General features: G+C 38.6%; 1 protein-coding gene and 1 non-coding gene across 6 annotated transcripts; both read left to right on the forward strand.

Moving 5' to 3' along the window:
* Positions 1-953: 953 nt before the first annotated feature.
* TRNAG-CCC (transfer RNA glycine (anticodon CCC)) lies at positions 954-1024 on the forward strand. Its single transcript has one exon. It is a non-coding gene; the product is annotated as a tRNA-Gly (tRNA).
* A 180-nt stretch (positions 1025-1204) lies between these two features.
* On the forward strand, positions 1205-27018 carry TIA1 (TIA1 cytotoxic granule associated RNA binding protein). 5 transcript variants are annotated; one of them, XM_060251589.1, is made up of 13 exons: positions 1205-1512; positions 5640-5736; positions 10911-11009; positions 11427-11481; positions 11653-11685; positions 12869-12956; positions 18971-19046; positions 21121-21229; positions 21584-21679; positions 21764-21848; positions 22369-22492; positions 25414-25556; positions 25946-27018. In XM_060251589.1, exons 1-13 carry the CDS (start codon positions 1487-1489, stop codon positions 26091-26093), a joined length of 1179 nt encoding a protein of 392 aa, XP_060107572.1. In that variant the 5' UTR covers positions 1205-1486; the 3' UTR covers positions 26094-27018. The 5 variants fall into 5 exon arrangements, with proteins under 5 accessions (XP_060107572.1, XP_060107573.1, XP_060107574.1 ...); XM_060251590.1 differs by having other exon boundaries at positions 1247-1512; positions 25417-25556; XM_060251591.1 differs by lacking the exon at positions 11653-11685 and having other exon boundaries at positions 1256-1512.

Here is a 27018-nt window from a genome sequence, read left to right on the forward strand (position 1 = left end):
CATTCCAAAATGTGATTTTTCCACCAGCAGTCGGAAGTGCCAACCCTCCACCCCCTTGTTCTCTTGTACATGTGACCCACCCAGGACTTAGGTAGGCATTACATTTGCAGCTGTTATCAGCCAAGTATCTACAACGGGTTTGTAAATTATGGTTATGCTCCTACCTCTATAAGCAGGATGCAGTCTATTCATATTATTCATTGCTACGAAATGTGGTTGACCTTAATAAAGGGCACCAGTGGTTTGTTGAAAAAAACCCTTTCGAAGCATGTGCCGAAATGCTTTAAATTATTAGTTTAGTTGAAAGTAGCAATTATGGTTATGCTCCTACCCCTATAAGCAGGCTACCTGTGCAAGGTTGCAGCCTTATTCACTGATACCAAATGACCTTAATAAAAGAACTTGCACAGGGCACCAGCAATTTGTTAAAGAACCAAATGTGTCCAAATGTTTAAATTAGTAGTTCAGATGAAATGTTCAAGAGGCTGGAATCCTCTGCCTGAGAAGAAGATCACACTAGATCCAAGGGGTTTTTACTAATGTCCACAGAAACCCCTCCTTACTCTCCTGGGATACCCAATGAAGTCAATGAAACTTGTTTATTTATTTACGTACTAGTCGATCTTTTTCACAGAAACTCAAGGCAGCTTACATAGTGTAAGATAATGTAATGAAATAGCATGAGAGATCTGGTAAGAAAAGCAATGGGACTGGAATCACAAAAATTAGACACAGGACCAAAAGTATCAGGCATGACATGCGAAAAGGAAAATTATGGTATTATGAAGCATTACAGTGGTACGAATTTATAGTTGGTTTGGGAGCATGTGTCCCTTCAAACGATACATCTCTGATGAAAAGAGAAGTATGTGATAACAAATTGTACGTTGAATTTGGAAACTGTGACGCTTATCTTCTCTTTTAAGGGCTTTTTCACGACTTTTTTCTCATCCGCGCCGCTGGTGTAGTGGTATCATGCAAGATTCCCATTCTTGCGACCCGGGTTCGATTCCCGGGCGGCGCAGTCAATCTTTTAAAACTCTTTCTTAGAGAAAGAAAACAAAATACCTGTATCTCCCAGCGTAGTACATATCAGGCGTGACATAGAAACTGCATTTTTTTAAACATCAAAGAAGAACATAATTAGAGGAACTACTTAGCAGGCATGTGCGAGACCAAGTCTCGCGAGAACTACCCGGCATCAGGAGAAAGAGAAACCGCATAGAGGCTGGCGGAGGATTGGATTGAGCGCCAACGCAGACGGGTGTCAGAACCGCCACGCACGCGCAGTCAGTATCTTCCTTCGGCCGGCTCGGGCCTTTCTGCCCGCCAGCGCCATCTTGAGAGGACAAGCGGGGACAAGGGGGCCTTGTTGTCCGCCGCGGATCCCTTAGGCTCGGGATCTCTCTCGCGAGCGGACTCGACCCACGGGTCGGCGCCGTTATTGGACCTGGACGGGCACGGCTGAGGAGAACGAGCCGTCGCCATGGAGGACGAAATGCCCAAGACCCTGTGAGTCTCGGAGACTGTGAGGCCTCCTGGGCTGGAGGAGGAGGGGTTGAGCCACGTTGACCCCCCTCCCACCAGCCATGAATCGTTGTTGCTTTGCTTCTCTCAGAAAGCCGCGTTTCTCTTTTATCTTCCGAGGGTTTTCATTAAATAAATAAAATCAGGAAAGGGAAGCGTAGATAGGAGGCCTGCCTGGCACACATGGAGCGGAGTGAGGTGGTAGAGTGGGCTGTACCGCTTCAGACTGTGGGAGCACGTTCCTGTGTGCTTCATTTTGCAAAAGGAGAGAGAGCTCGTGGAACAGGGAGCGGTACGCGCAAGAACCTTCCTCCCTGGCCTTCTAAGCTTTTGCTTTCAGGGATCTCTGCGTGGATAAACCTTTGCAAATGGCCTTCCTCAGCTGTACTTCCAAGTGGTATAGTCTATTCTACCACTTCGTTTTCTTACTTGACCCAAATCTGTTCGTTTATCCGCCTCTTCCGTGCTGCGGAGACTAGGGAGGATAAAGTTCCGGGGGTAGGACGAGCGAATAGCTTGTTTTTGAATGATTGAGACTAAGTAGCATGAGGGGGTTCCCATAAAGAATCTGTGGTCCGTGATGGGAGATGTGTCCCTCGGGTCCTTTTGCTACCTTCTTTGGAAAGAGCTTGTTACATAGTGCTACTGCTGTACTTCAGCTCTTTGGTGTATTCAAACATTTGACGTTGAAGTTAACTAAAGTAATTGTAAATGTAATAAACAATACACAAATGCTAAAGCTGGCCTAATTCGGAGGAGGGTTGTTGTAAGGCTTATTAGAGGTCAGGATTTATTAGAGGTATTTGAGCACTGAAACTCTTGAGTATGTTATTGGCTTCATGTAGCAAAGAGGAGGATTAGGGGAAGCTTCTTTTCTGGTATTTTTTAAATAAAAGGATGTGACTGTGGTAAAAATTATTGTCACTTTTTTGTTTGCAAACTTGTTTGGGTAGAGGAAGCCACAGAAATGGCCAATAGTTTTGCTCTATTTATTAAGAAAACCTTTGCATATCTCTTTTCTAGCCATACAATGGTGACCAAACAATGGTCTTTGAAGCAGCAGAATAAAATTTAAGCTCAACGGTGTTTTGTGCACAAAAGCTTATACTGTGAATAAAACATGGTCTTGAAGGTACCACTGGACTCAGACTTTGTTTTCATTCATTTTCTTGGCATGGGAAGTTATACAGGCATTACAAAAGAATCCATGAGGCATTGGTGAGTGGGGATGGGTATCATATCACCTTGGACAAACATGTACATGATATGTGAGGTCTGTCTGTACCTTTTTTTCTTGAATCCATCATCAACCTCATAATGTTTTGATGAATGGGGTAATATGTCTGATAACATGAAGATGTCTCTTGCACTTTTTCATGTTTGGGATACTGAAACAGAAAATACCTCTGTTGTCAAGTCCCCTCATGCTGTGGTGATCAAATACAGAAGGTTAAATGGATAACTTTGATCAGCTTAACTGTCTGTGTTTGCCCGGTTTGCTTATACTCATTATTGGCTTTCTGGAGATTTTCATTTAAGCATGTTGCACTCATAAAAGTTTAACATCACACAGCATTGACTCTGCAGTTCAAAAAGTTTGCAAGGATTTGAATTAGTTAATTATTGCAATCAGAAACCATTTTTTAGCACTTTTCAGTGTGCAGAGACTTCACTAAATGCCGTTTATCCATCTAAAACATAATTGCCCTGGGCCAGATATGCTATCTTATTGAGGTTAACTTGTTGATGCTACTTTTAAACAGTTGTCAGTGCCAGTGAAATGGAAGATAGAATTAAAGCTGTCAGTTCATATGTTAAAATCATATGAGCACAATCCAACTAAAGTTTAGCATTTTGAAGTCTCACTGATTTCCATGGCAGAGATATACAGTATGGGCCTAAGAAGTTACATTTTTATAAACCTGTTGATTTCAGTGGATTTAGAAGTGTATAACTGATTATGATTACACTGTTAAATAGATGCTTAGTTCTGCAGTTGAAATCAAAGTGCTGAACTTTGGCTGGTCATGGTCACTGTGTTACGGTATTAGAGGAGTAATTATATCTAGTTCAGCACATTATTTACAAAATTAACATGTGCTTCACATTAATGCAGTAATAATTAAACATTTCTGTGAGTTTGAAATAGTCTATTAGTAGCACATTTTAACTTTTCATAGCAATTATTAAACATTTGTGTGCACTGCGATTTTCTGCTAATTGAATCAAATAGTATATTAGTTCCATAAAATACTATTTTAAACACAAAGGGTACATAGGTATGAAAGTGAGAATGTAAAATTACATAACTGTCCACAAGAATCAAATGCATAGTGTCAATAGAATTTGGTTTTATTTCTGGGAAAATGTAGTGAAGTATATTTAATACAACAAATGTGCATTAAAATATACACTGAAAACTGATTAGCATAAGTGGTATCTAGAAATCATTCCATGGAGGGAACTATTAGTACTTAAATGTAGATTTAATTTGTTAATGATTGTAGCTTATTTTTGCAACAGTACAGTTTCAGTTGTACATACATTGAAAGTATTGTATGTATTAAAGCTTGAGCAGTATTATATCAGTTATTTTGAGAGACTGAGCTAGAAGAGAATGAAAAAGCAAGACTGACTCCAAGAAAAATAATATAATTTCAGGACACCACCTATATATGATGCAGCACATTTCCATGAACATTTTGATGTAATAATTTTTTAAAAAATTGTTGAGACTAAACCATATAGAACCTGGACTGAACAGTAAGTGACTGAGACTGGTGAGATGACTGAGACCATATATGATCATTTCTTATGAAGCATGGACTTGAACCTGAGCCTCATCATTGAGTCCTAGTATTCCACAAATTGACTGTGTTGTGCATAGAGGGATGCAGTAGATATGCGAAAGTGCACATTGTGTTGACAGTTTAGCTTTTGCTCTTAAAAATGAGAATATATACCTGTTGATAGTGCAAATATTCCATATGGTAAAATACTCTTCCTTTGTTCAGATTTCGTATGTGTTGTATTATCTGTTGCATGTTTGGGATTCCTTTAGTTAAGTGGCAAGCATGTACCTAAAGAATACTAGGTGGATAGAAATAGGGATGAATATGCTTGATATATTGCTTATTAAATGGTATACAAGTGGAGAACTGGGAACTGTTCTATCAGTCTTCAGAACTGGCAAGTAAAACACAACAATTCATCTTTAATTCAGTTCAGTTTCTGATTAGTGTTTGCATTGTGCAAGCAAAACTTTAAGAAATTATTGTGTTGGTAAGACCCAAGTTTGTAGAGCTCTGGGTAAAGATTTTGCTTCTAGCACGGGTGGCCAGACTGCAGCTCGGGGGCCACATGTGGCTTTCACATGTATTATGTAGCTCTCAAAGCCCCCTCCACTCTGACAGCTGGCTTGGAAAAGGCATTCTCTCTTTAAATCACTTCAAATTAGCTAGCAGCTTGGGGAATGCAGTTAAAGCTTCATTCCTTCGATGTTCATGTCTTTTGACTCTCAAACATCTAATGTTTATTCCATGTAGCTCTTAAATTAAGCAAGATAAAATTGTTCTATTAGTTTTTAAAAGTATACCTTTCTAATAACTTTGACAAAGAAAAAAGATTAAGGTGGAAAGCAGGGAGTGTGGGGTAAATGCATAGGAAAAGTAATTGCTGATAGTTCAAGGTTAACGCAGTGCGTTCTAGGAGTATCGTGTAGAAGGATATAAATAGAGAAAAAGATCCTAATGGAAATGTTCAAGATCATTAGGATTCAGTTTGCTAATATGTGTGTCAGAAGCTTTTATTGGTATCTTTTCAGTATTAATACCTGCAAGTAGCCTCTAGTTTAACAACACTGGGAATATATATGTAGACAAGATGTTCTCTTGCTAAGTAGATTCTTCCCCTCCCCCTTGATCTTTGACATAACTTTTCCTTATCTTACTCTTTTTTGGATACACTGTTCTTGACAATTAGCTTTTACATTTTATTTTAGTAAACTTCTAGAAGGTGCAGTTGCTTCCCTCCTTTTGTTTAACTGAAAAATACTTATTGTAGCAGTTGATGTTACAACATTTTGAATGATCTAAAATTTGTTACTTTTGCAGGTATGTGGGGAATCTATCAAGAGATGTTACTGAAGCTCTGATTCTCCAGCTGTTCAGCCAGATTGGACCATGCAAAAACTGCAAAATGATAATGGATGTAAGTTGCAGTAGTTACTGACATCTTAGTGAATGAGATCATAATTTTATTTTTTTCAGCAGTAAAGTACACTAAAATCCAAAAGCATAAAAATACACAGAACAATTGAAATATTAAAATTGGTTTGAACATATTAATAGAGGAGAATAAAACAGTATGATACCCTCAGTGCATAAATAGTAGCAGTAGACAGACAGCTTAGGCATAAGCCCTGTGGGTGGGTACTGGCATAGCTAGTAAATACCTGTGCTCTTTGGCAGAGGACAAAGACTATTTTTTAAAAATCCCAAAGTTGCCGAGAGTGTAGCAGCTGTATCAGAGACCACAACTACACTCCAGGCCACCAGTCATGAAGATTCTCTGCACATCCCCTGTACATAGAAAGCATCCTTGTCATCTCTCAGATAGCTCACATGCAAGATACAGGAGAGATGGATTGGATCCTGTCAGGGGAGAAGCTGTAACTAAGGCAAAGCTCAGCCTTTATTTAACCAGCCAGCAGAGGAAAAGGTATTGTCAAGGAATTCAAGGCTGAATTCTGTGGGCTCCCAGGGCAGGTGCACACAAGTAACCAGACCATTATTTATTTTTTTTAAGTGTATAAAGTATATTGAGTTCTAATCAAATAATTAGTCTCTTTGATCACACAGCAAGAAAATAAGAGCTAGCTCAACACTTTTCAGAACCTGCGTTAGACATCGCCAGCCTTAAGTTCCAGACTTGAAGGCCAAAGCTCAGGTGTTTTCTATATTACTAGCAATTGTGTTGTGTCTCAGTTAAGGCCTTTAGTCCATAAAAATTTAAGCTGGCCAATCTTTGTTGGGCTTAACCCTACACATCATGCAATGATGATATTAAATCAGAACATGTTTCCAGGAGAAACCTCTAAAAATTATATCATCTCTGGCTGTCTTCCCCCCATGAGAAGCTAACTACTTTGGCCTTGAAGATGGTAAGAGCTGTGAAGGCCCAGAGGCCAATTAGTAATACCAGCAGAATAGACCAGACCCATTACTAGAGATGTAAAATTTCCAGAAATGTTGAAGCTTGGAAAAAAACAGAAATTTTTGGAAAAATTGAAAAAAAATGCTACATTAGCACTTCTTTTTTCTTTTTCCTGATTGAAAGTCTGTTATTTTAGGAACATAAAATATTACTATGGACAATTTTAGTTGGCATGAAATTATCACAACTAGCATATTAAAAATATAGTGTAGCCAAGCAATTATTACAAACAGAATTTACTTTTTAAATAGTATTTATTTGTAATTGTAACACATGGAGCAACAATCTCCTGAACTGTTTACTAGTTTATGTGGAACAGACAAGAAAATCTCCACAAAACAATTTTTAAAAATTCAGAAGTAACAATTATTCATATTTCCTCTCCACAGTATTAAATAAAAGTAAAAAACTCATTCTCATAAAAAGAACTGAAGAGGGGGGGGAGTGTATAGAAAGGAGTGTAGGACTAAGCTTCAGGGAATGGCCGTGACCTAGGACTTGCTTGTCCTCAGTGCACAGAAATTAGATAATCTGTTACCATACATATTTTTTAGAAATAATTTGGAAAATATTTGAACACCTTGTCTTAAAATATTTTATCCATCATGTTAAAATAAAACGTTCCATAATCAATTTTTTCTTTTTTTTCAATTTTTCCAATTTTTAGGAAAAAAACAAAAAAGGCTTCAGGAAAAAACTGGGGGAAAAAAATTTTCCCCCCTGAATTTTTCTGTTTTTTTTCCAGGCCTTCACATCTCTACCCATTACTCTTCACAGTAACCCTTGATGGGAGGCCAAGGGTGCTTTGCCTCACAGGCAGTTTGTGAGTCATTTGGTAACCTCCGTCGGCCCTTGCATTGGCATGAAAGACTTCAGAGAAAGAAATACATAATGTTCTAGTACAGTCGAGGAGCAATATGCCTTGGATTCCCAGTTCAGAGACTGGTCTGGAAGGAGTCTGAGACACAGCTGAGATTTTATACCGTTAGACTCACATACTGGGGATGAGCTGCTAATGTTAACTTGTTGCCCTGGATACCAATCATTTTGTTTAGCACCTCCTCATGTAGCTAACCCTCGACTTTATTAATGAGGTTATTTACCATAATGCTGCTGCTGTTCATTGAAGCAGCATTTGTCCCAACCCCATTATGCAGTCTGTAGATCAGGGGTCCCCAACATGCCCATGGGTGCTGTGGTGCTCACCAACACCTTTTCTTGCACTCACCAAGTGTTTCTGGGAAGTGAATGGGGCCAGAGAGAGCTTTTGTCCAACAACTATTGGATATTTGATTGGCTGTGTAGATTTTTAAAAATATTACTTTGGCAGCAACTGCCACCACAGCACAAGGTTTCGCACTGTGTTACTGAAGTTAAACTGTGGCAATCATTTTATGGCTGGCTTCTACTCCTGTGACAGTCATTTTGTTGCTATACCCACCTTGCTGTGTCAGATTTCCAAATGTGCCTGCAGGCTCAGAAAGGTTGGGGACTCCTTTTGTAGGGTCTGTCACACACCATCAGTAGGCAGGATTATTATGAATCTAAAGGAGCCTGTTCTTTCCCTTTGCTATTGCATAATAATGCAGACATTGGAGGACCTTTTCAGTGCCCTCCCAGAGTACATCAGATGAGGAAGACTGCTGAGATTAACCACAAACAGGTGGTTGTGATGACTGTTGACTGTTTCTGAGTGGCTTGGAACAATAAGAATTTGCATTATTCCTGATTTCCAAAAGAAGATAGAACTATAATTTGGTACTTGCTTTCTGCTGCTAGGACATTATATGCGCAGTTATGGAAGCAAGAAAAAATACCAGAGAAATGGGACTGGATTGTAAAAGTTATGACATGGAGTGAAATGGACAAATTAACAAGATCTTTAAGAGACTATGATTTAGAAGTTTTCAAGATGGAGTGGAAAAAGTTCAGAAGATATGTAGAAAAAGAGTGGAAAATAAAAGGACATTGGACAATTTTTGATAATGATTAAGTTTTAGAAAAAAATAATATTAATTTTTGTTTTTAATAGTTAAGGGTACCTTTAAATATTGGTATTGTAAGTAAATAACACCGGAGGGGTCAAGTAACGGGGGGAGGGGTGGGTAAAAAGTAATATATGGGATAGATAAAAGAAGTTATTAATTATGCAAGAAATATAATTTGTTACCAAATAAAATTGTTTTAACTTAAAATAAGAATTTGCATTATTCCTTGAAGAAGGTCTTTGAAATGGACCAAAGGTGGTTGTTGAGGTGGTTTTTAAGAAGTCCTTCTGTTGATTCCATATTTGCACTTTGAAAAAAATTATGGGCAGTATTTATATTTTTTGCATAAGCACTTTATTATACCAGGAAAATTCACACCCGGCATTATACTGAAATTGGGTAAACTTTTATTTTCCATGAAAAAATTGTATAATTGATTTGTTATGTTACATGTCTTAGTTATTGTGTATATAATTTATTTGGATCACTTTACCTAGTATTTATTTATAGCAATGATACTAAGAGACTCAGGGGCCACATGTTGCTATTCAAGGACTGTTCCCCAATGTGGCATGTGTGCCATGTTCCAGAAAAGTGGGCAAGGCTATTCCCAGTTAGGGATTGTAGTTGGCAGGTAATTGCCACTTTGAAACAGCTACCGCCTGAGATACTGGTCAACAAATAAACTGTGAGCATCTCTGAACTGCAGCCTTCTTATCGAGGATGAAAGTAAGGCACCTGTCCTCTCCAACAGCACCCCAGCCTTCTCAAGTGGCTGCTGGGGGAAAAGCAATCTGGGTACAGAGAAGAGAGACTAAAATCACCACCATGACAGCCACCCTAGGAAAGAGCAAGCTGGCCATAGTGAGGTGTTTTATTCCCCTTTGTACCATGGCCAGCTTGCTCTCCTTTGGGTGTCTTGGCAATGTCACTATGTTTGAGCTGCTGTGCTGAGAAGAGTGTGGGGGCAGGGAAGGAAATCCTTCCTCTGCCTCCAAGTATAAAGAGACTGGCTTAAGTTCAGCAGTGTTGAGGAAAGACAGCCTTACATGCTTAGAAGTAACCAGGTCATTAAAAAGGTTATCATTATATGTTTAACATTAAGATTTAATATTTTGTGGGGGGTGGCACTTTTGGGGCAGGCAGGGCCTGAACCAGAAATAATGTCCAGCAACGTGTGACATCGCATCCTGCCCAAAACCCAGATAAATGTGTTGGGCAGCACTGGCTGTGGAGTTTTTGGGGGTGACCAGAGCGTTACTCAGTGGGCTTATGTCACACCTGGGTTTTGGGTTGCTGGATATTATTTACAGCCTGAGTCTTTTCTCCCCCATTCAGAGAAGGGAGGGCACAATGGAAGGCCCAGACACTTGGAGGACTCCTGCAGATGCAGGGTGATTGTTTCCCTAGGTGTTGCAGAGGACATAAGTAGTCATGTGGTGGATGGTGGTTGCAGATGTGGTACTTTGTGTGCTGTTGAGTGAGTGCTACTGATACAGTGCTTTGGAGAGCTGTGATCAACTTTGGTATCCTAAGCTGTGCTGTGGCTATGTGTGTGGGGAGGATGGGTAGTGGGGTAGGGTGTAAAACTTTTCCCTTTTACTGTATTTGATACCAGCATTTTCACCTGAGGGAGCTTATGGGAGCCCTTCTCCTCTGTATGTCCTCTTTGCCACCAATTTCTGGTTTCTATAATGGTGCAGCAGAGCTGAGTTTGCACTTGTTTGTGAGGGAACAGGCAGTTGTTCAGTGTGGGCTTAGTTTCTATCCTAAGCAGACTGTCTTTAGGGTTGTGTATTAGGGTAAAAATACCGGAAAATTTAGCCTGGATTTAACTAAATTCCAACTTACTGCAGTGGAGCTGTGTTTTCTATTGTTCCCAAACATGTGTAGCCAGTAAGTGTACCTAGAACCATGATCTTAAAGTCATGTCTAGCTTGTCTGACCAGATCAGAAAACCAAAGTTAAGAGGGATTTTAAAGTTTTCAAGCAGGGGCTAGATGGCCATCTGACAGCAATGCGGATCCTGAGTATTTAGGGGGAAGTGTTTGTGAATTTCCTGCATTGTGCAGGGGTTGGACTAGATGACCTTGGAGATCCCTTCCAACTCTATGGTTCTATGAGGGATCATGAGAGTGCACAGGACTGGTCTCTGACAGCTTTTCTTCCTGTGTTATACAGACAGCTGGAAATGATCCATACTGTTTTGTGGAGTTCTATGAGCATCGTCATGCAGCTGCAGCTTTAGCTGCTATGAATGGACGGAAGATAATGGGTAAGGTAAGCTTTCAGGTTTAAGGGTGAATGAAGAAGAGGTATGGATTTGGGTATGAAACCAATTAACAAAAAAAAAAAGGTAAACCTTTCTATTTTGTTCTTGTCAGTAGCAGTTCTTTGAGCTTTAAAATTTTTAAAAGAAAGCTGTGTAATGACTTCACAGAACAAAAGAGCAGGGAATTATCTTCAAGTTTGTAATTATGCTGGATTTGCAAACAAAATAGTTCAGCAAAGTAAATAAAACTTGATCTGACTAGTTATTTAAGGATTGCCTAATATTTTGTATCAGCAGTGTAGGGGGCATTGCTATGCATATTTCTGTGTTTCTCCCCTACCAATGTGTGTACTTTCTGTTTGTTAGGATTGGGGGGGCATTATTATAACATGCTTGAATATAATCTTAGTAAATATTATTTGTAGGAAGTCAAAGTGAACTGGGCAACAACCCCCAGCAGCCAGAAGAAAGATACCAGCAGTAAGTCCCTTACGATTCAAGTGATTACTCTTTATTGCACAAAAGTGTTTTTAATGTTAAGCAATAAGCAACATGCAAATATTTGCCCTATTGTTTTGATCATTATCCTAAGATATTATTTAATCTGTTTGTGTTAATAAATTTAAGAACAAATCTAATCTTTGTCATCAGGTAGTACCGTTGTCAACACACTGCGTTCACAAGGTAATTGTATCTTCTTAAACATAAAATGAAATCTCTCAGGGGTATTCACTAACCGCCTGAAGCTATTTTGGGTGGGTGTTCTGTTGTGACAAGATTTCTCCCTCCTCTTGCAAATGGATCAGGATGTGGACTGTTGCTGACTCCTTAAGCCCTTTGACCCCATTAAGCCATTTTGCTGTCAAAGTTCTTTCCCTCTCTGAGGGCAAGATAACCAGCTTCTTTCAAGGCTGCTGTCTGTGTTGCACCATGAAATGCCCTTGTGGTATATCAGTTTTTATTACATTCAGAATCCTTTCCCCTTTTTGCTAGAAGGCAACCCAGTGTGTTGTCTGGCCTTAGAGCTTGTAGAACACGGGGGAGGTTTTGACCAGACTCTTACCAAGATGGAGTTGTAAAGTATCATGTGTGCTCTGAGAAACCAGTTCGCAGTGGCGATGATTAGAATGGGCTTTATGTGACAAAGGAAGATATGAAATCATTGTTTCACCCATTCATATGTAAATAGCTCTAACATAAATTGTGAAGGGATTACTGTTTCCGTTCTGTTGCCTTCAGTCTTAGTTCACTTTCTCATGGATTTGACATACTTTGAATTCACATGGATTCACATGGTGTAAAGGCTGGGCAACCAAAACTGTTGGCTTTTCAGAAAACTGTCAAATACTTTAACATCAAACTGTTGCAATGCAAGGTATCTTTTTGACTGTTCTTCACAAAATACATATACATTGAGCTGTTTTATAGCATGTGCTGTCCATGCTGGTTTGTGTAAATCTTACTTTATTTTGCTCACAGGACCAGTAAATATTTTAGCTTATTAAAAAAAAAACTATAGATGAAATAAAGTTAAATGGTAGCATTATGATATTATAAATGTAAGACTTCAGCGTAATTTGTTGGCTTTGGAAACAGCTCTCAAGGACATGTAGTTGCCTGTTAATTACAAATATAATTTGGTATGCAAAGACTACAAAAGTTCTAGTTACATATAACTTACTTGTACTTGTGTACTATCTTGTCTGTCAATGGCTATAAAATAAGAATGCATTTTGTTACCTGATAGAAGATTCTAGTTCTCATGTAGTTTCCAGATATGTGGGAATTGATACAAGATTTAAAACCATACCCTGTATTTACGTGAGTACTCTGCAAACTTGTAATTTTTTTTCTTTTTCTTGGTAAGACCACTTCCATGTCTTTGTTGGAGACCTCAGCCCAGAAATTACAACTGAAGACATAAAAGCAGCATTTGCACCATTTGGAAGAATATCGTAAGTAATGTCTTATGCTGAATAGTGGGGACAATAATCTAGTGTTAAACTGGTAAAAAATTTCAGAATGTTGGAGGATATATCCTTTAAAGAGCTGTATCTTTTTGTACTTGCCTAGGAATCATCAAACAGTTCATCTTGCTTAAATAGATGTGTATATTTAATTTGGGTTTTTTATATTTTAAAATATTTTCATGTCATATGGTAACTTGTTTTTAAATCTGTATTCATTGATTCATCAATAAATGACTGCACATTGTAGAATGGATTTTCTAAGGCAATGCTAAGATCAAGGTGATTTCTGCCAATGAAAAGACACTGCAGTCCAATTAAAGCAGCTTTAATATGGATCAGATTTCATTGAAGTTATGCCTGTAAGATTTTGGCTTTTTGTGAAATGGGTGCTCTATTAAATAAAATAAACTAGAAACTGGTCTTTAGTGTAACTTTTAGCATAAATTGTTGTTGTTTGAAGGCATATGAAACTGTTTATGGCAGATTGGAAAGTCTGGTATACTGTCCCTACCATGAATTTTTGTTTAACTTTAGGAAAGAGTCTTTACTATTTGTAAGAATGATAAGTTAGCTTCAGTGGCACTATAACTTTTGATTTATGTAGTGAAGCTGTTTGTTGGAAGTACTACCAGCATTTGAGTTGTTACTACAGCTTGAAAACATATCTGTATATTGGTTACATTTCTAAAATGTGTTTGTTTTGGTGACACACAGGTCTGAAGTAGAACTATTTAGTTTGGCTATATTTTACAAGTATTTTTTTGGCATTTTTAGATGGAATAGTCAAAATCAGAAGTCACCAAATTTCAAGGATGATAGCATAAGGAGTAGTTATCACATGTATATATTAGTGCACTCAATACTTTTGTATGGATGGCTACGAAGGTTGAAGAGAGGATCGATACCTTTAGTAGAGACTCTCTGTTCCTCCCCTACCCCCCCAAAAAAGTATGGATGTGGCAAACTGATCTTTCCCCTTCCTAAATTGACCCATGCTGTCATCCAGCCTCCATTATTGTCTTGGCAGCCAGGGCCAGTTGAAGAAGCGATAGTAGTCAGTTTTGTTGGGTTTTTCTGCCCCCAAAAGTTCCCTGGCTGGACCTGCCTTCGCTGTGTAGAAAGAAAAGAGAAAGAAGAATTTCTTTGTGGCCCAAGATTTTCTGAGGGTTGCTTATGGCCAGGAGCAGCTGTTAAATCCTGCTCTGTGGCTTAGTAGAGTCAGTGACAGCATTAATGGTTTATGTAGACTTTTTATATAGGTGGAAGAAGCAATGTTCATGTTTCTGCATTTAATTGAATGGAACATAACTACTATTAACACATGCTACTACATCAGAATAATAAAATAACATTGTCACTACGTTTCTACTCTCCAGCTTTACTTTTCACTCATGCTGTCCTTTCTTCCTTCTCTCTCTCTCTGATTGTCTCTTTCCAACAGTCATTTCTCTCTTCCCATTATCCCAGTGTACAACATTTAGAGTAATGTGGTAGGAGGATTCTAAGAAGGATGGAGCCAGAATCAGACAAAGAAAGAGATGGCAGGTGAAGAGGTTACCATTTGGATGCAGGACAAGACACTACTGAAATTAAAGTAGAAGAGTAGATAAGGATAGCAGTTGTTATTCTGGTGGTATAGTAGTATTTATATAATTCTCTACATACTTGGTCTTTTCCTCTATACTGCATTCCTCTGTGCTACTGAAGTACACTGAAATTGCCTAGGAAGTGGTACCATGTTGGTGCTTCATCTCTTCCTGGCTGTTGATGTTGCTAGGAAGATCTTTGAGAGGTCACAGTCAGATGACCTCTCTGGTCCTCTGCATCCTTAAATAGTCAGGGTTGGTGTGGTAAAAATCTTTGAGTTACTGTGGTCTTTCCCTACTCTCCTATGTTCTCACTTCTCTGTGTGTAGCACCTTCCAGCTAACCTATCAAAATTTCTTGGTTTTTTCCCTTTCTGATAGTTAATATAAGTAGAATGTATCTTCTCAACAGAGGACACATCTGATTGTGATGCACTTTCTGAAAATGTAGACATCCTAGGAGCCCCACAATAATAAGGCATATACAGTGGAGTAAACCCAATAGAATGCATGGGTGCGGGGTCATCTCCCGAAGGGCTTTCCCTCTTAATTTCCTTGTAGATTCTCATTTGTCTTACTTTTATGTCTCTGCTTTGGCTTTCCGGTCTTGTCATTGATGCCACTTGTCCATGTTCAGTTTTTATGTGGCTGTAGCACTATTGAGTTCTGTATTTAATATAACATAGATAGAACATAATTGAACGGGCTAAAACCATATCTGCAGCTGCTACTTGTACTGCTACTAACTATTACTACTAACAATCCAGGAGAATAGTTTGGTTCGGGTTAAAGATAAGTTTAGGTTTGGGTTTGGATTAGAATAATCTTTCATATCATACTGAAAGATAAAACCTTAATGGGGAGAATTTTCAGGATGTTTTAACAGTCTCCACTATAGCCTCTGGTGATCATTACTGTGAATGGGCCCATAGGGTTAGGGTTAAGTCCCTAGTTGAGTAAATGCAAAATTATTCAGGGGCATTTGTGGGTATCCACTGTAAAATATCTGTAGATGGATAGCTGTTGTATTTAGGAAAACATATGTAAACTGTTAATTATCTGCAGTGTCATAGTTCCCTATTCTGTGCAGTTCTCCACCAGTGCCAGAAAGTTGGTGCTGTATGTGGCATTCAGACTTTATCTCAATTTTGATAGAGGTTTTTTGAGACACTTGTGACTCAGTTTCACCTTACTCATACAGAAGGATTGTAGCATGCCAGATAGCTGCATGCAAGCACCTTCTCCCACCCTGCCTTCCTTTCTGCATCAGAGTGTACTGTTAACTGTGATAGTGCAGGTCATTTCCTTGGCCAGGAGAGGGAAGCAGACATCCCCACCTAAAAATATGGCCAGAACTTCATCAGTTATCTGTTTGTGGGATGGGAGATTCTGGAATGCAAACAACAAGGATAGTACAGATAAATTGTGGCTTAATGGCAGGTTTTGCCAAATTATTTTGGCAAAGGCTTCTACTAGCAGGTAAGATTTCTTGCTTGCAGGTAATTGAAACCTGCTTGGCCAGTTTCTTTAGCAAAAGCTATCCATATAGTTTTGGATAGGATTCTGCAAGCATGTTTCCTTAGAACTTTTTTCCTCAAGACCTCAAATTCTCAGGCTTTAGTTGTCTGCTTGTATATAGAAGAGTACAAAGGAGTTTGCAGAAGGCACAGAACTTTGGTGATGGGTGAGTGTGTGTTCTTAATAGTTAAGGCACAGATATGCATTAGTCTTATGACTTTAATGGCAATTAAAACGTGTAGGAAATCCATTCATTTCAATTTCATTTAAATATTTACATGCCACTGATATCATGGGGATTTAGGCATCCTGTTGTGTTTTTGTTTTGCTTTGGTTTTTTTGCTGTCAAGTTGCAGCCAATTTATGGCAACCTCATGCTGTTTTCAAGGCAAGAGATGTTCAGAGGTGGTTTGCCATTGCCAGCCTCTGCATAGCAACATTGCTGTTCCTTGATGGTCTCCCATCCAAGTACTAAGCAGGAATGACACTGGTTAACTCCCATGATTGCACAAGATTGGGCTAACCTGGATTATCCAGGTCAAGATATACTTAATCTGAAAAAAATGGGAAATCCATTTTGTGTTGGTAAAATACCTTCTTAAAATGCTAGTATTAGATGGTATAGGGCAACCCTAAAGTTCCTATTAAAATAGCTGCAAGAAGGCCAAATTCTTCACCTCAGTCTTGATTGTCTACTGAGTGTCTGCATCTGTATTGGTAAAGCAAATCCTGTGTGCACACCAAGAACCCAGTGTAGGGAGGGGAGAGGGGATAGTGAGGCCTTGCCTTTCAGGAAAATATGGAGGGCTACATCTAATTGTAAATCCTGGTTTCAGCCTTGAGTGGCATGTACCTGCTAATTACCCTTGAGATTATCTGTGGTCGCAGAGGGCAATGCCTAATCACTAGCAGGAAGATTGTCCTTGAAGGAGCCCCCCCCCCCAGTTGCCTCAGAGCTGAAGCAAGAGTAAACTTTCCCTTCATTAAAAGCAATTGCTGGGAAGGAGAGAAAGATAAGGTTTTCCACAGGGTCATATTTTGGAATATGTAGTGTCACTGTGACGGTTAACTGAAGGAACATGTGAATTATACCAAATCACTATAGTAAAATTCAGCTCAACAGATATAACCTGGTGCTTTTTCTACACCTGAGTGCTTAATATTGAAATAGTTTTCAAGCCCGTAATCAGTTGTGGAATTAAAGAAAAAACTTTACAAATATAAATTATAGGCAAAATTTATTCTGTGTTTTTAGAAGCTGGTAGTTACATTTTCAGTGAAAATAACAGAAGAGCTTCTGAAGTACACATGAAACTAGGCCAGGGGCTGTCCTTGAAAGTACAGTGGATATTGATTAAATACTACCAACTTAACATTAATTTGTTTCTTTTAATAATTTTTTTAATTGCTTGTGGCACAAATCTTGGTAGTTATAAACAAGTAAGGGTATTCACCTGAGGGTGTTTTGCTTTACATAGAAACATTTTCTAGGTTTTTAATTTTCCAAGGTGACAGTTGAGGTAAGTATAGAGTTTTCTTTCCAAAGGGTATAGGGAACTATCCATATGAGCATGAAAATAACTGTTTTCAGATAAAATGTAACATAGGTATAATACAAATAAATAATTCTAGAGCATATAATTTTTAAAAAACAGAGGCTTTTCTATGAGGTAAAACGTTAAAATGGTGTTGAATTCTAGCTTGTCTTCGAATTATTTAGCTCCATTACTAAATCATGTTTCTTAATGATAAGTTCAATAATATGCTTAAACTGCTTTGAGCATCTGGCATCAGGAAACCTCTTGGTCTTGATGTATGGATCTGTCTCTTTAGTTACACTGCATAATTTTCATATTAGGTTTATTCTGCGGTTGTTTGTGTGTGTTGAAAATGCCTGATAGTTGTGGGTTGGGGAGGGAAACCTAGACCTGTGTATTTGAGATGTTCTTGACAGTTCACTCTTGTGCAAAAATTGCCTGAGAAACAATTGGTTAATAAAAAGATCTTTTCCACCAGTGGGGTTTAGCTATTGTAGCTGGGTCTTTGTCTTTTTATTAACTCAATCTCAAATAATAGGGCTCTGGTTATTTTGCAGAATGTCTCTGAAGAATGGACAGCATTGCCATGGCTAACTGCAAGCTACAGTTCACAGTGGACAAACGTTGTAGTTTTCTATTTACTTTTATAAATTTTTTTACTTTATATACTTTGTAGTTTTCAATCAGTCCTGTACGATTGTTAATTACGAATGCAGTTTTTTAAAAGATTTAATAGTATGTAGTTAAAACAAAAACATGTTAGTGTTTATTTTCTTCCATAATGCAACCATTTCTGAAAATGTCAATTTCTCAAAATTTACAGCTGCCCAAGTCCAAAAAGGGGGTAACGAATTGACCTGAGAAAATTAAAGAATTCAGTTAACAGGCGACGTATGCCTTTTAATTCCTATTTTTTCATTTTTTCTATTTTCTATTTCTAATAAGTAGGTAGTATGTGTTGGCCAATAGTAAGTTTATAAATTGCATGGTTAAAGTGACCCTTTGGCTAATATGCTAGTCAGTTACATGACCTCAGTTATTCCTTGGAATAGCTGCTTTGACCATGCGTAGTGTTTTTAACAGTATGTAAGAGCATTTTGAACTGTGAACCAACGACTGTAAAATATTTGTTTTTAAAGAGCTATTGATTTGCATGTTTACACAATTAAGTTTAATTTTTGCTACCATGTGATAAAACTTTAGTAAAATGGAAATTTGCTTTGACTATATATTGCTGGTGCATTTAAGAAATTCACTTTATTAAAGGTGAAACATGACAAATGAGCTGCGTGTGAAAACATGTTTTATTCTTGATTTTGTTCTGTTGATGCTTAGCCGATTCTCTCTTTGTTTTTTAGGGATGCGCGAGTTGTGAAGGACATGGCAACAGGAAAATCTAAAGGATATGGCTTTGTTTCTTTCTTCAATAAATGGGTGAGTGACCGCATATTGATATCACCAGCTTTATGGGCTGGAGAACTTTTAGCAGGACTGGCGGGTCATGAAATTAACTTAAGACATTGACGGACATAAGTTATGATTGTTAATTATGAACGCAGTTTTAAAAAAGATTTAATAGTGTGTAGCTAAAACAAAAACATGTTAGTGTTTATTTTCTTCCATAATGTAACCATTTCTGAAAATGTCAATTTATCAAAATTTACAGCTGCCCAAGTCCAAAAAGGGGGTGACGAAATCATAAGAAATTTTATGCAAGTACAAAACAAGAGACAGGCCATATTCTTTGGCCTGCAGTCTAAAAGGCAACAGAGTAATGGAGGGGAGATGTAAAAGTAGTCATTCCATTGGCCACTGCAGATAGGCTGATGTTCTTTCTGGGAGGGAGAAGGTGCAACTTCTAGGGCACTTGGGTCTCTGACTAATGTCAAGAACCGGAGTTTCTTTCCTTTCAGCTCGCATGTCTGCTGAGTAACAGTCTTAATTGTTTTGCCATTAATTAATCACATAATTAACCAGTTCAAAAAACCTTCCACAAGTGAAAATAGGAACATTTGTTGAAGACATTATTCTTTTACAAATACAGTTTCTGCAGTGAGAAACATCCTATACCGAAATTTTCCATTATCAGGAAATCTTTTGGCATGTATCATCATTGCATGTTTAATGACTGATGTTGCATTGTAAAATTTTGTTTGAAACAAAAGTATTCTCTCTTGCCCCGTTAAGACACCTTGATAAAGGGATCTGTATGCTTTAAATATTGACCTGTTTTGTGAAGAGGTGTTACTGCTTTGTCAGTAACTGCAGCCCCTTAACAATAGTGTTCAGAATCTGTGGAACTGGCTAACTCTAGCTGTACCAAGTAGTTTTGCAGTAGGCAACAGTGTAGTCCTGGCTTCGTAGCCTTCTAATGGGTTTAATCTCAGTGGGAGGAGAGGCTTTGCAGTGGTAGGCTACTTAATTTCTTCCTGCATAACAGTGTCAGGGCAGAATAATCTTTTTTCACTCTCATGTTACAAATTCAGATTTAACAGTTGCAGCAGCAACTGTTTATCAAAATCCCCTGGTAAATATATTTTCTAGTTACTAGAGGCAGATTTTACTTGTCAGTTAGCATTTTGTTGCATAGTGTAGTACTTGGAGCATCCGGGGAAAAATGAACAAGCAGCTGTCCAAAAATATGCTTGTTGTAAATGCAGTTCTGTTTACATATGCAAAAAATTATAACCATTTAGATCATATGAACATATGAAGCTGCCTTGTAATGAACCATCAAAGTCAGTATTGTCTACTCAGATTGGCAGCGGGCTCTCCAGTGTCTCAAAAGCTGAGGTTTTTCATGCCTATTTGCTTGGACCCTTTTTTGTTGGAAATGCCAGGGATTGAACTTGAGACTTTTTCTTACCAAGCAAATGCTCTACCACTGAGCCACCGTCCCTCCCCTAAATAATTGAACATATGAAGCTGCCTTATACTGAACAGACCCTCGGTCCATTGAAGTCAGTATTGTCTTCTTAGACTGGCAGCGGGCTCTCCAGGGTCTCAAGCTACGATTTTTCACGCCTGTTTTCCTGGACCCTTTTACTTGGAAATGCCGGGGATTAAACCTGGGACCTTCTGCCTTCCAAGCAGATGCTTTACCACTGAGCCACCATTCCTCCCCTATAGCATAAGAATATATTCCTTGGCTGCTGCACCAAACATATGAAGCTGCCTTATACTGAATCAAACCCTCAGTCCATCAAAGTCAGTATTGTCTACTCAGACTGGCAGTGGCTCTCCAGGGTCTCAAGCTGAAGTTTTTCATGTATACTTGCCTGGACCCTTTTTAGTTGGAGATGCCGGGGATTTAACCTGGGACCTTCTGCTTACCAAGCAGATGCTCTACCACTGAGCCACCATCCCTCCCGATCAGATGCTTTAAAGCTGTAATACAATTTTTAAAACTATAAAAAAAGACTTCACTATAAATTAACATTGTCTCATGTGATTTTAAAAAACAAACTGTTGCTTAATCACTTGTAAAAGTGTTTTTCTCTGTGGTTAGGATGCCGAAAATGCTATTCAGCAGATGGGCGGACAGTGGCTTGGTGGAAGACAAATAAGGACTAACTGGGCAACGCGCAAACCTCCAGCTCCAAAGAATACATATGAGTGTAAGTGTGTAAACTTCTTTTAGGCCAGTAGTCATAATAATATATAGTGTGTTTCCTCTTTGGCAACCGTGCAGAGTAGACACTAGTATTTTCAAGCGATGCTCTGCTTCCAAAGAAAGAGGATGAACTTGGTTAAAGGAATTTGATTTTAGCAGTATTTCTTAAAAGGCTTAGATTGCAAACTTTAAGGGATACTTAGTAATACTTAGAAGTACACGGGCTAGGACAGGGCTATAAAGCAAATCAATAATATAATACAAAAGTTGGAGAGCGTGTCTGATATTTCTAGAAGTGTTTGCTTTCTTGTTTTAGACAATTTAAGATTAATTAATTATAATTTGTTTTTCTATGTAGCAAATGCCAAACAGCTTTCCTATGATGATGTTGTAAATCAGTCCAGTCCAAGCAATTGCACTGTGTACTGTGGTGGTGTTACTTCAGGACTAACAGGTAGGGCATCTTACAGTTTTGAGAAATCTAGAAAGTAGATTCCAACTACCATTACTAACTTTATTTCTGCTTTCTGGGTTGTAGAACAGCTGATGCGACAGACGTTTTCTCCATTCGGACAGATAATGGAAATTCGGGTCTTCCCAGATAAAGGGTACTCCTTTGTGCGGTATGACACTATTTTGTATGTTTGTAGTTAGGTAGCTTAAGGCTCTGTAAGACTTTGCCAGCTCTTTTTGAAGCTGCTTCTTAAAAGCTTCTGATGTTGTTTGTCCTTGCAGTGAACAACTACTACTTCTGAGTAAATCCAGTCTCTCTGGTTGCTAACCAAACTGCTGCTTATTCACCTCTGCTTCACTTTAGCCTGCTGACTGCAGCTGAAAATCAGACAGATTCTGTTCAAATTTTTCGTTGTGTGTTTTTGGTGATTCAGAATTTTGTGATTCTTTTCCCTGATCTGTAGTACAGGGGCAGAATGACATATGGAAGCCTTGGTCCTCTGCCCCACTTTGTGTAGGACAGTGTATTTCCCCAAACCCTAAGAAAAGCACTCTCCTTGATGGACTTGCACATACAGTATTTGCCTGAAATAACACACCCTTGAATGTAAGATGACTCCTCCCCCAACAAGAGGTTTTAATGGCCCATCTGTTCACACATTGAATCAATTTTGTATTGATTGCTTACAGGTTCAATTCTCATGAAAGTGCTGCACATGCAATTGTTTCAGTCAATGGCACAACCATAGAGGGGCATGTTGTGAAGTGTTATTGGGGCAAAGAAACGCCAGATATGATCAATCCAATCCAGCAGGTAAGGGACTTTTATTTCTGTTTTTATAAGCTGGAACTTGGGCTGGCAGGGGGAGACCCTCAGTCTTGGCAGATCTACACAATTGGTAGACCATTAATGTATAGACCCGTTCTCATCCAGGTTTCCTAATGTGACGTACAGGAACAAACCAGAAAACAATAGGGACTAGATATGTAGGGGTGTATAATATAAGCAGGGCTGAAGTGTATTGCTTTTACTTCAGTTACTGTGCTCACCTTTTCTGTACAGCTCTTAGATTACTAATACAAACTTGATTTAAACTGCTGTAGACCATCCTGTTACCTCTTGGACAGGACAAGTGCAGGAGCACTATACAGTGACTGTTTTTGGTGGCTGCAGGGAGGAAGGGGGAGCACAGGGGGCAAAAGTACCCAGGAAAAGGGACTGCAGGCTACCGCTCATTGTAGGATGTATTATCTGTTTGCTTCATGTATTACCCTGTTGCCATAAAAGTTTTCTACTTATAGTACCATATTTTCTGCATTGTATCTGTAGCCTTTATCAAGTCTCATATGTTATGCTTATTTTTATTTCTTTAATCTAGTACATTGCTGTGGCAGGCTGCACTTTTTAAGAAGCTTAGAAGTGCTGTACATACTACAGGACTGTGGAGGGTTAATTTTTCACAAAGCCACAGAGCCGTCAGTAACAAGCTGCTTTAGGCAATCTGATTGGACAGCATCAGCTGAGCAGACAAATTATTATTTATTTTATTATTAATTTCATTTATATCCCGCCCTCCCCCACCTTGGCAGGCTCAGGGCGGCTAACAACATTCTATAAAAGCATACAGTAGTAAATAAAACCTTTAGATTTACAATATAAAACATTAAGACATTAAACATAAAATTAAAACCAGTCCAATAAATACAGTTATACAGCGGTATAGATCTTTAGACCGCATTGGCGGATCCTTAATTACCGATCTTCTTAGCAGTCCGAATTTGCAAGTTTAAAAAGGGTGGTCTTGCAGGCCCTGCAGAACTGATCGAGGTGAGTCGGTTCCATAGGGTAGGGGCCGCGATCGAAAAGGCCCGTGCTCTAGTACTCTGATATTTAATTTCCTTCGGCCCAGGGATAGTCATTAGGTTTTTCCCAGTTGACCTCAGTTTTTCCAAAGTCTTGAGAGAGCTGGATGCTGAGGAAAATCAGTCAGATTTGTGCCTTGACTGGAGAAAGTCAGAATTCTGCCTTGGCTGGGAAACCAAAAGTCTGATTTCAGCCTTAGCTGAGAGCAGTTTAACACAGATAAGAGAAATGGGGAAAAGGGGCTAAGAGGTTTGGGAAGTATATGGAGACTCCCATCCAGGCCAAGGAAAAGGGAAAGATCTTCTAGGGAGAGAAGATTCTCTACCCTGTTGTACAGGGAAAATAGCTCTGAACAGTACAGAGATCCGTGGTCTGGTGTGAATAAAAACTGCCCGTAGAGACTAAAAGAATCAGTCAAAAACTGGTGTTCAAGAGAAGGTGTTTGGAGTACTGAAAAGGAGTGTACAACCCTTCTGGGGAGGGGTCATTTCATAGAAAAAGAGATGCCAGAACTCATTAGCACAACTTTTTTGCATATGCCGCACACCCCTGACATCACTGGAAGTGTACTAAATGATATCAGCTCAGCATCTGCCTTAAAATTCTTGAATTATAAGTGTCATAATAAAACCTTCTATTATACTTTTTAAATTACTTTCTCCTATGTGGCCACAGTGGCATGAAGATTTCCATCTGTCTGCTTTATATGTTTTGGTTATTTCCCCATCTTTTGTGGGGGAAAATATTAAAGTTTGTCAGAGTTCAGCAGAATTCTCATAGAGGATTTGAACAATGGAGCCCAGAAGCAGGCATGGGGAGGGGGAAGGGGGAGAAAGAGCATAAAATTTAGAGGTTCTGGAGCTCCTGCCCAAAATGAAGCCTGCTTCTGAGAAACCAAAAGTTTGAGAGATCCTTAACGAAGTGTGCTGGAGTGTTAAAGAAAAATACTGGAACAAAAGCCTCTCAATATAAAGTTTCAAGAAACTGAAAAAGCTGAAGAAACTTTCATTAGCCTGTATGTAAGAATTAAAGTCTGTGCAAACATTGGTTTTACCTCAGAAATTTCAACCCCTGGATTCACCTCACCTTTCCCCTCTATGTCAAATAAAATATATTTTTTCTTTTGAATTTTAAAAATGTCTCGAGCCATTATCAATGGTTTAAGCTAAAGAGGGGTCCTGATCCTTCCTCCAAGTATGTGGGCTGTGGCAAAAAGCCAAAATACTGAACTGTAAACATCTTAGCTAAAGAAGTATATGGGTTGTTTAGTCACAGAGGGAAACAGAAAAAATTGAAGGAAAATTTTACACCTAAGGGAGGAACAATGTAGGGGTCTATCATAACTGCTTTTTATGTATCTTACCATATTGATGTATTAGTTTATAATCTGCTTTGAGTCTCAGTGAAAAAGGCACACTATAAATGTAGAAAATAAACTGCTAGCACTGCATCATAAAATTTGTGTACTGTTGCTGTAGCACTGACACAAATTTGTCTTGGGGAAATTGGTGTGTAAGTGGTAGTTGAGACACAAATGAGAGGAAAACTGCTGTCAGAGCAGGCAGTACTGGGATAGATGGGCCAGTCTCTATATAAGGCTGCATCATATGCAATATGAATTATCTGTTAGCATACACAGCGCTAGTGCTTTATATTTTGTAGTAAAGAGGTTTCACCATAGTATTCAAGTCCCTTGATTCAGAATGCAGTAGTATGTGTCATAGCACTGGAGTAAAAACCATTTCTGGTTGACATAATTAAACATGTTTTAAGTACGTTAATTGCAGAGGGACTTAAATGTAATGGAGTGGCTACTGGCTTTTGTTGCAGTTGTACAGTATAGACTAATATTAATTTCTTTAACCTTTCAGCAGAATCAAGTGGGATATCCACCCCCTTATGGGCAATGGGGCCAGTGGTATGGAAATGCACAACAGATTGGTCAGTACATGCCTAACGGCTGGCAAGTTCCTGCATATGGAATGTATGGACAAGCATGGAATCAGGGATTTAAGTAAGTTCTGTGCTAAATGTTTTCTAGAATGAATTGAATAAAAGTACTTGGAGAAATGGCCTGCAAGCCTTCTTGTAGGATTATGATAGAAATGATTCTGCAGTTTTTTGTATCTAGTGATTTAAGCATGGAGCTATTTTTGATATTGTAGTGGCCTTTCAGCAAATTTATCTGTACATATTCAGACATGATTTGTATATGCCTTTTGTACTGAATTTGTCTGAAGCAGTTCTTTCTATTTGGCTTAATTGGTAACTGCTAGTGGTTTTGATAATAAAAGGAATATTTTTAATTAGGCATTCACTGCCAGTCCTCTTGATACCATTCTGTTAATTTTTTGAAGTATGTTTGGATGAGCTTAATCTGATCTTCCTTCCTCTTCAATTTAGTCAGACGCAGACTTCTGCAGCATGGATGGGTGCAAGCTACGGTGTACCACCCCCTCCACCACCCCCTCCACCACCTCCCCAGGGACAGAATGGAAGTGTTCTAACTAGTCAAACTGGATATCGGATGGCAGGTTTTGAAACGCAGTGAGAGAGACGGACTCTGGAACAGAAACAACTGGTGGCTCTGAGACTAAATGGAGCATTGTAAATCCTTTGTTTACTTTTAAAAAATCTATCCAATCAAGTCAGTGCAAATGTCAGAAACAGTATTTATTTTTAATCATGAAACGTTTATCCACATTTTTTTTTTAAACACACACACAACGGGAAATACTAGATGCTGGATATCTGCCAACTTTTGCCTTCTTTTCCTCTTTTGAGATGTGTTTCTTAAGATCCTTGTTTGAAACACAACTAATGCAGGGATTTCTGCCACTTTTAGATTGGGGCAGAAAATTGCACAATATCAGACTTTTTTTTCCACTGAAGTAGCGTGCAGTTCTAGTTTGCATTCCTAGTATGATTTTAAAATGTGTATATGAAAGCAGTTCTACAAAAATCCACGCCAAAACTGTGTGAATCCTGAAGATTTATTGTGATCTTCAGCTTGTGCACAATTCTGTTTTAAAGAGAGCCTATTGTATAAAGTGTCCATCTCCTCACTTTTGTTATACGGGGGTTTCAAATATAACTTATTGGTTTACATTATTTTGTATCTAGACATTTTTCAAAAAGTGGTTTTTGCCTTACTGTTAGCTATTAAATTATTAAATGGGGGTGGGGACAGGGAATTGATCAACAAAACTAGTTGAGTGGGGCACTCTGATGGATCCAATTCTTCACGTTGTTAACTGTTTCATTGTTAAACTTGAGAAGGTGCCTGGGAAATCCCTGTTGGATTTGCTTCAAGATCTTTTATCTTCATTGATGAATTTCAGCCCAGTTTCAAATACTGCTAAAAATGTGACATTCTTATGAACCAGCTTTTTAAAAAAATCTGTCAGTTTTTACATTTAACATGTATCCTTTCTCATGTAAACTATTTTAGCAAATTAATATTTTTCACAAAAGTT

The sequence above is a fragment of the Heteronotia binoei genome, chromosome 12 (genome assembly GCF_032191835.1).
Source record: "Heteronotia binoei isolate CCM8104 ecotype False Entrance Well chromosome 12, APGP_CSIRO_Hbin_v1, whole genome shotgun sequence".
NCBI classification, from domain to species: Eukaryota; Metazoa; Chordata; class Lepidosauria; order Squamata; family Gekkonidae; genus Heteronotia; species Heteronotia binoei.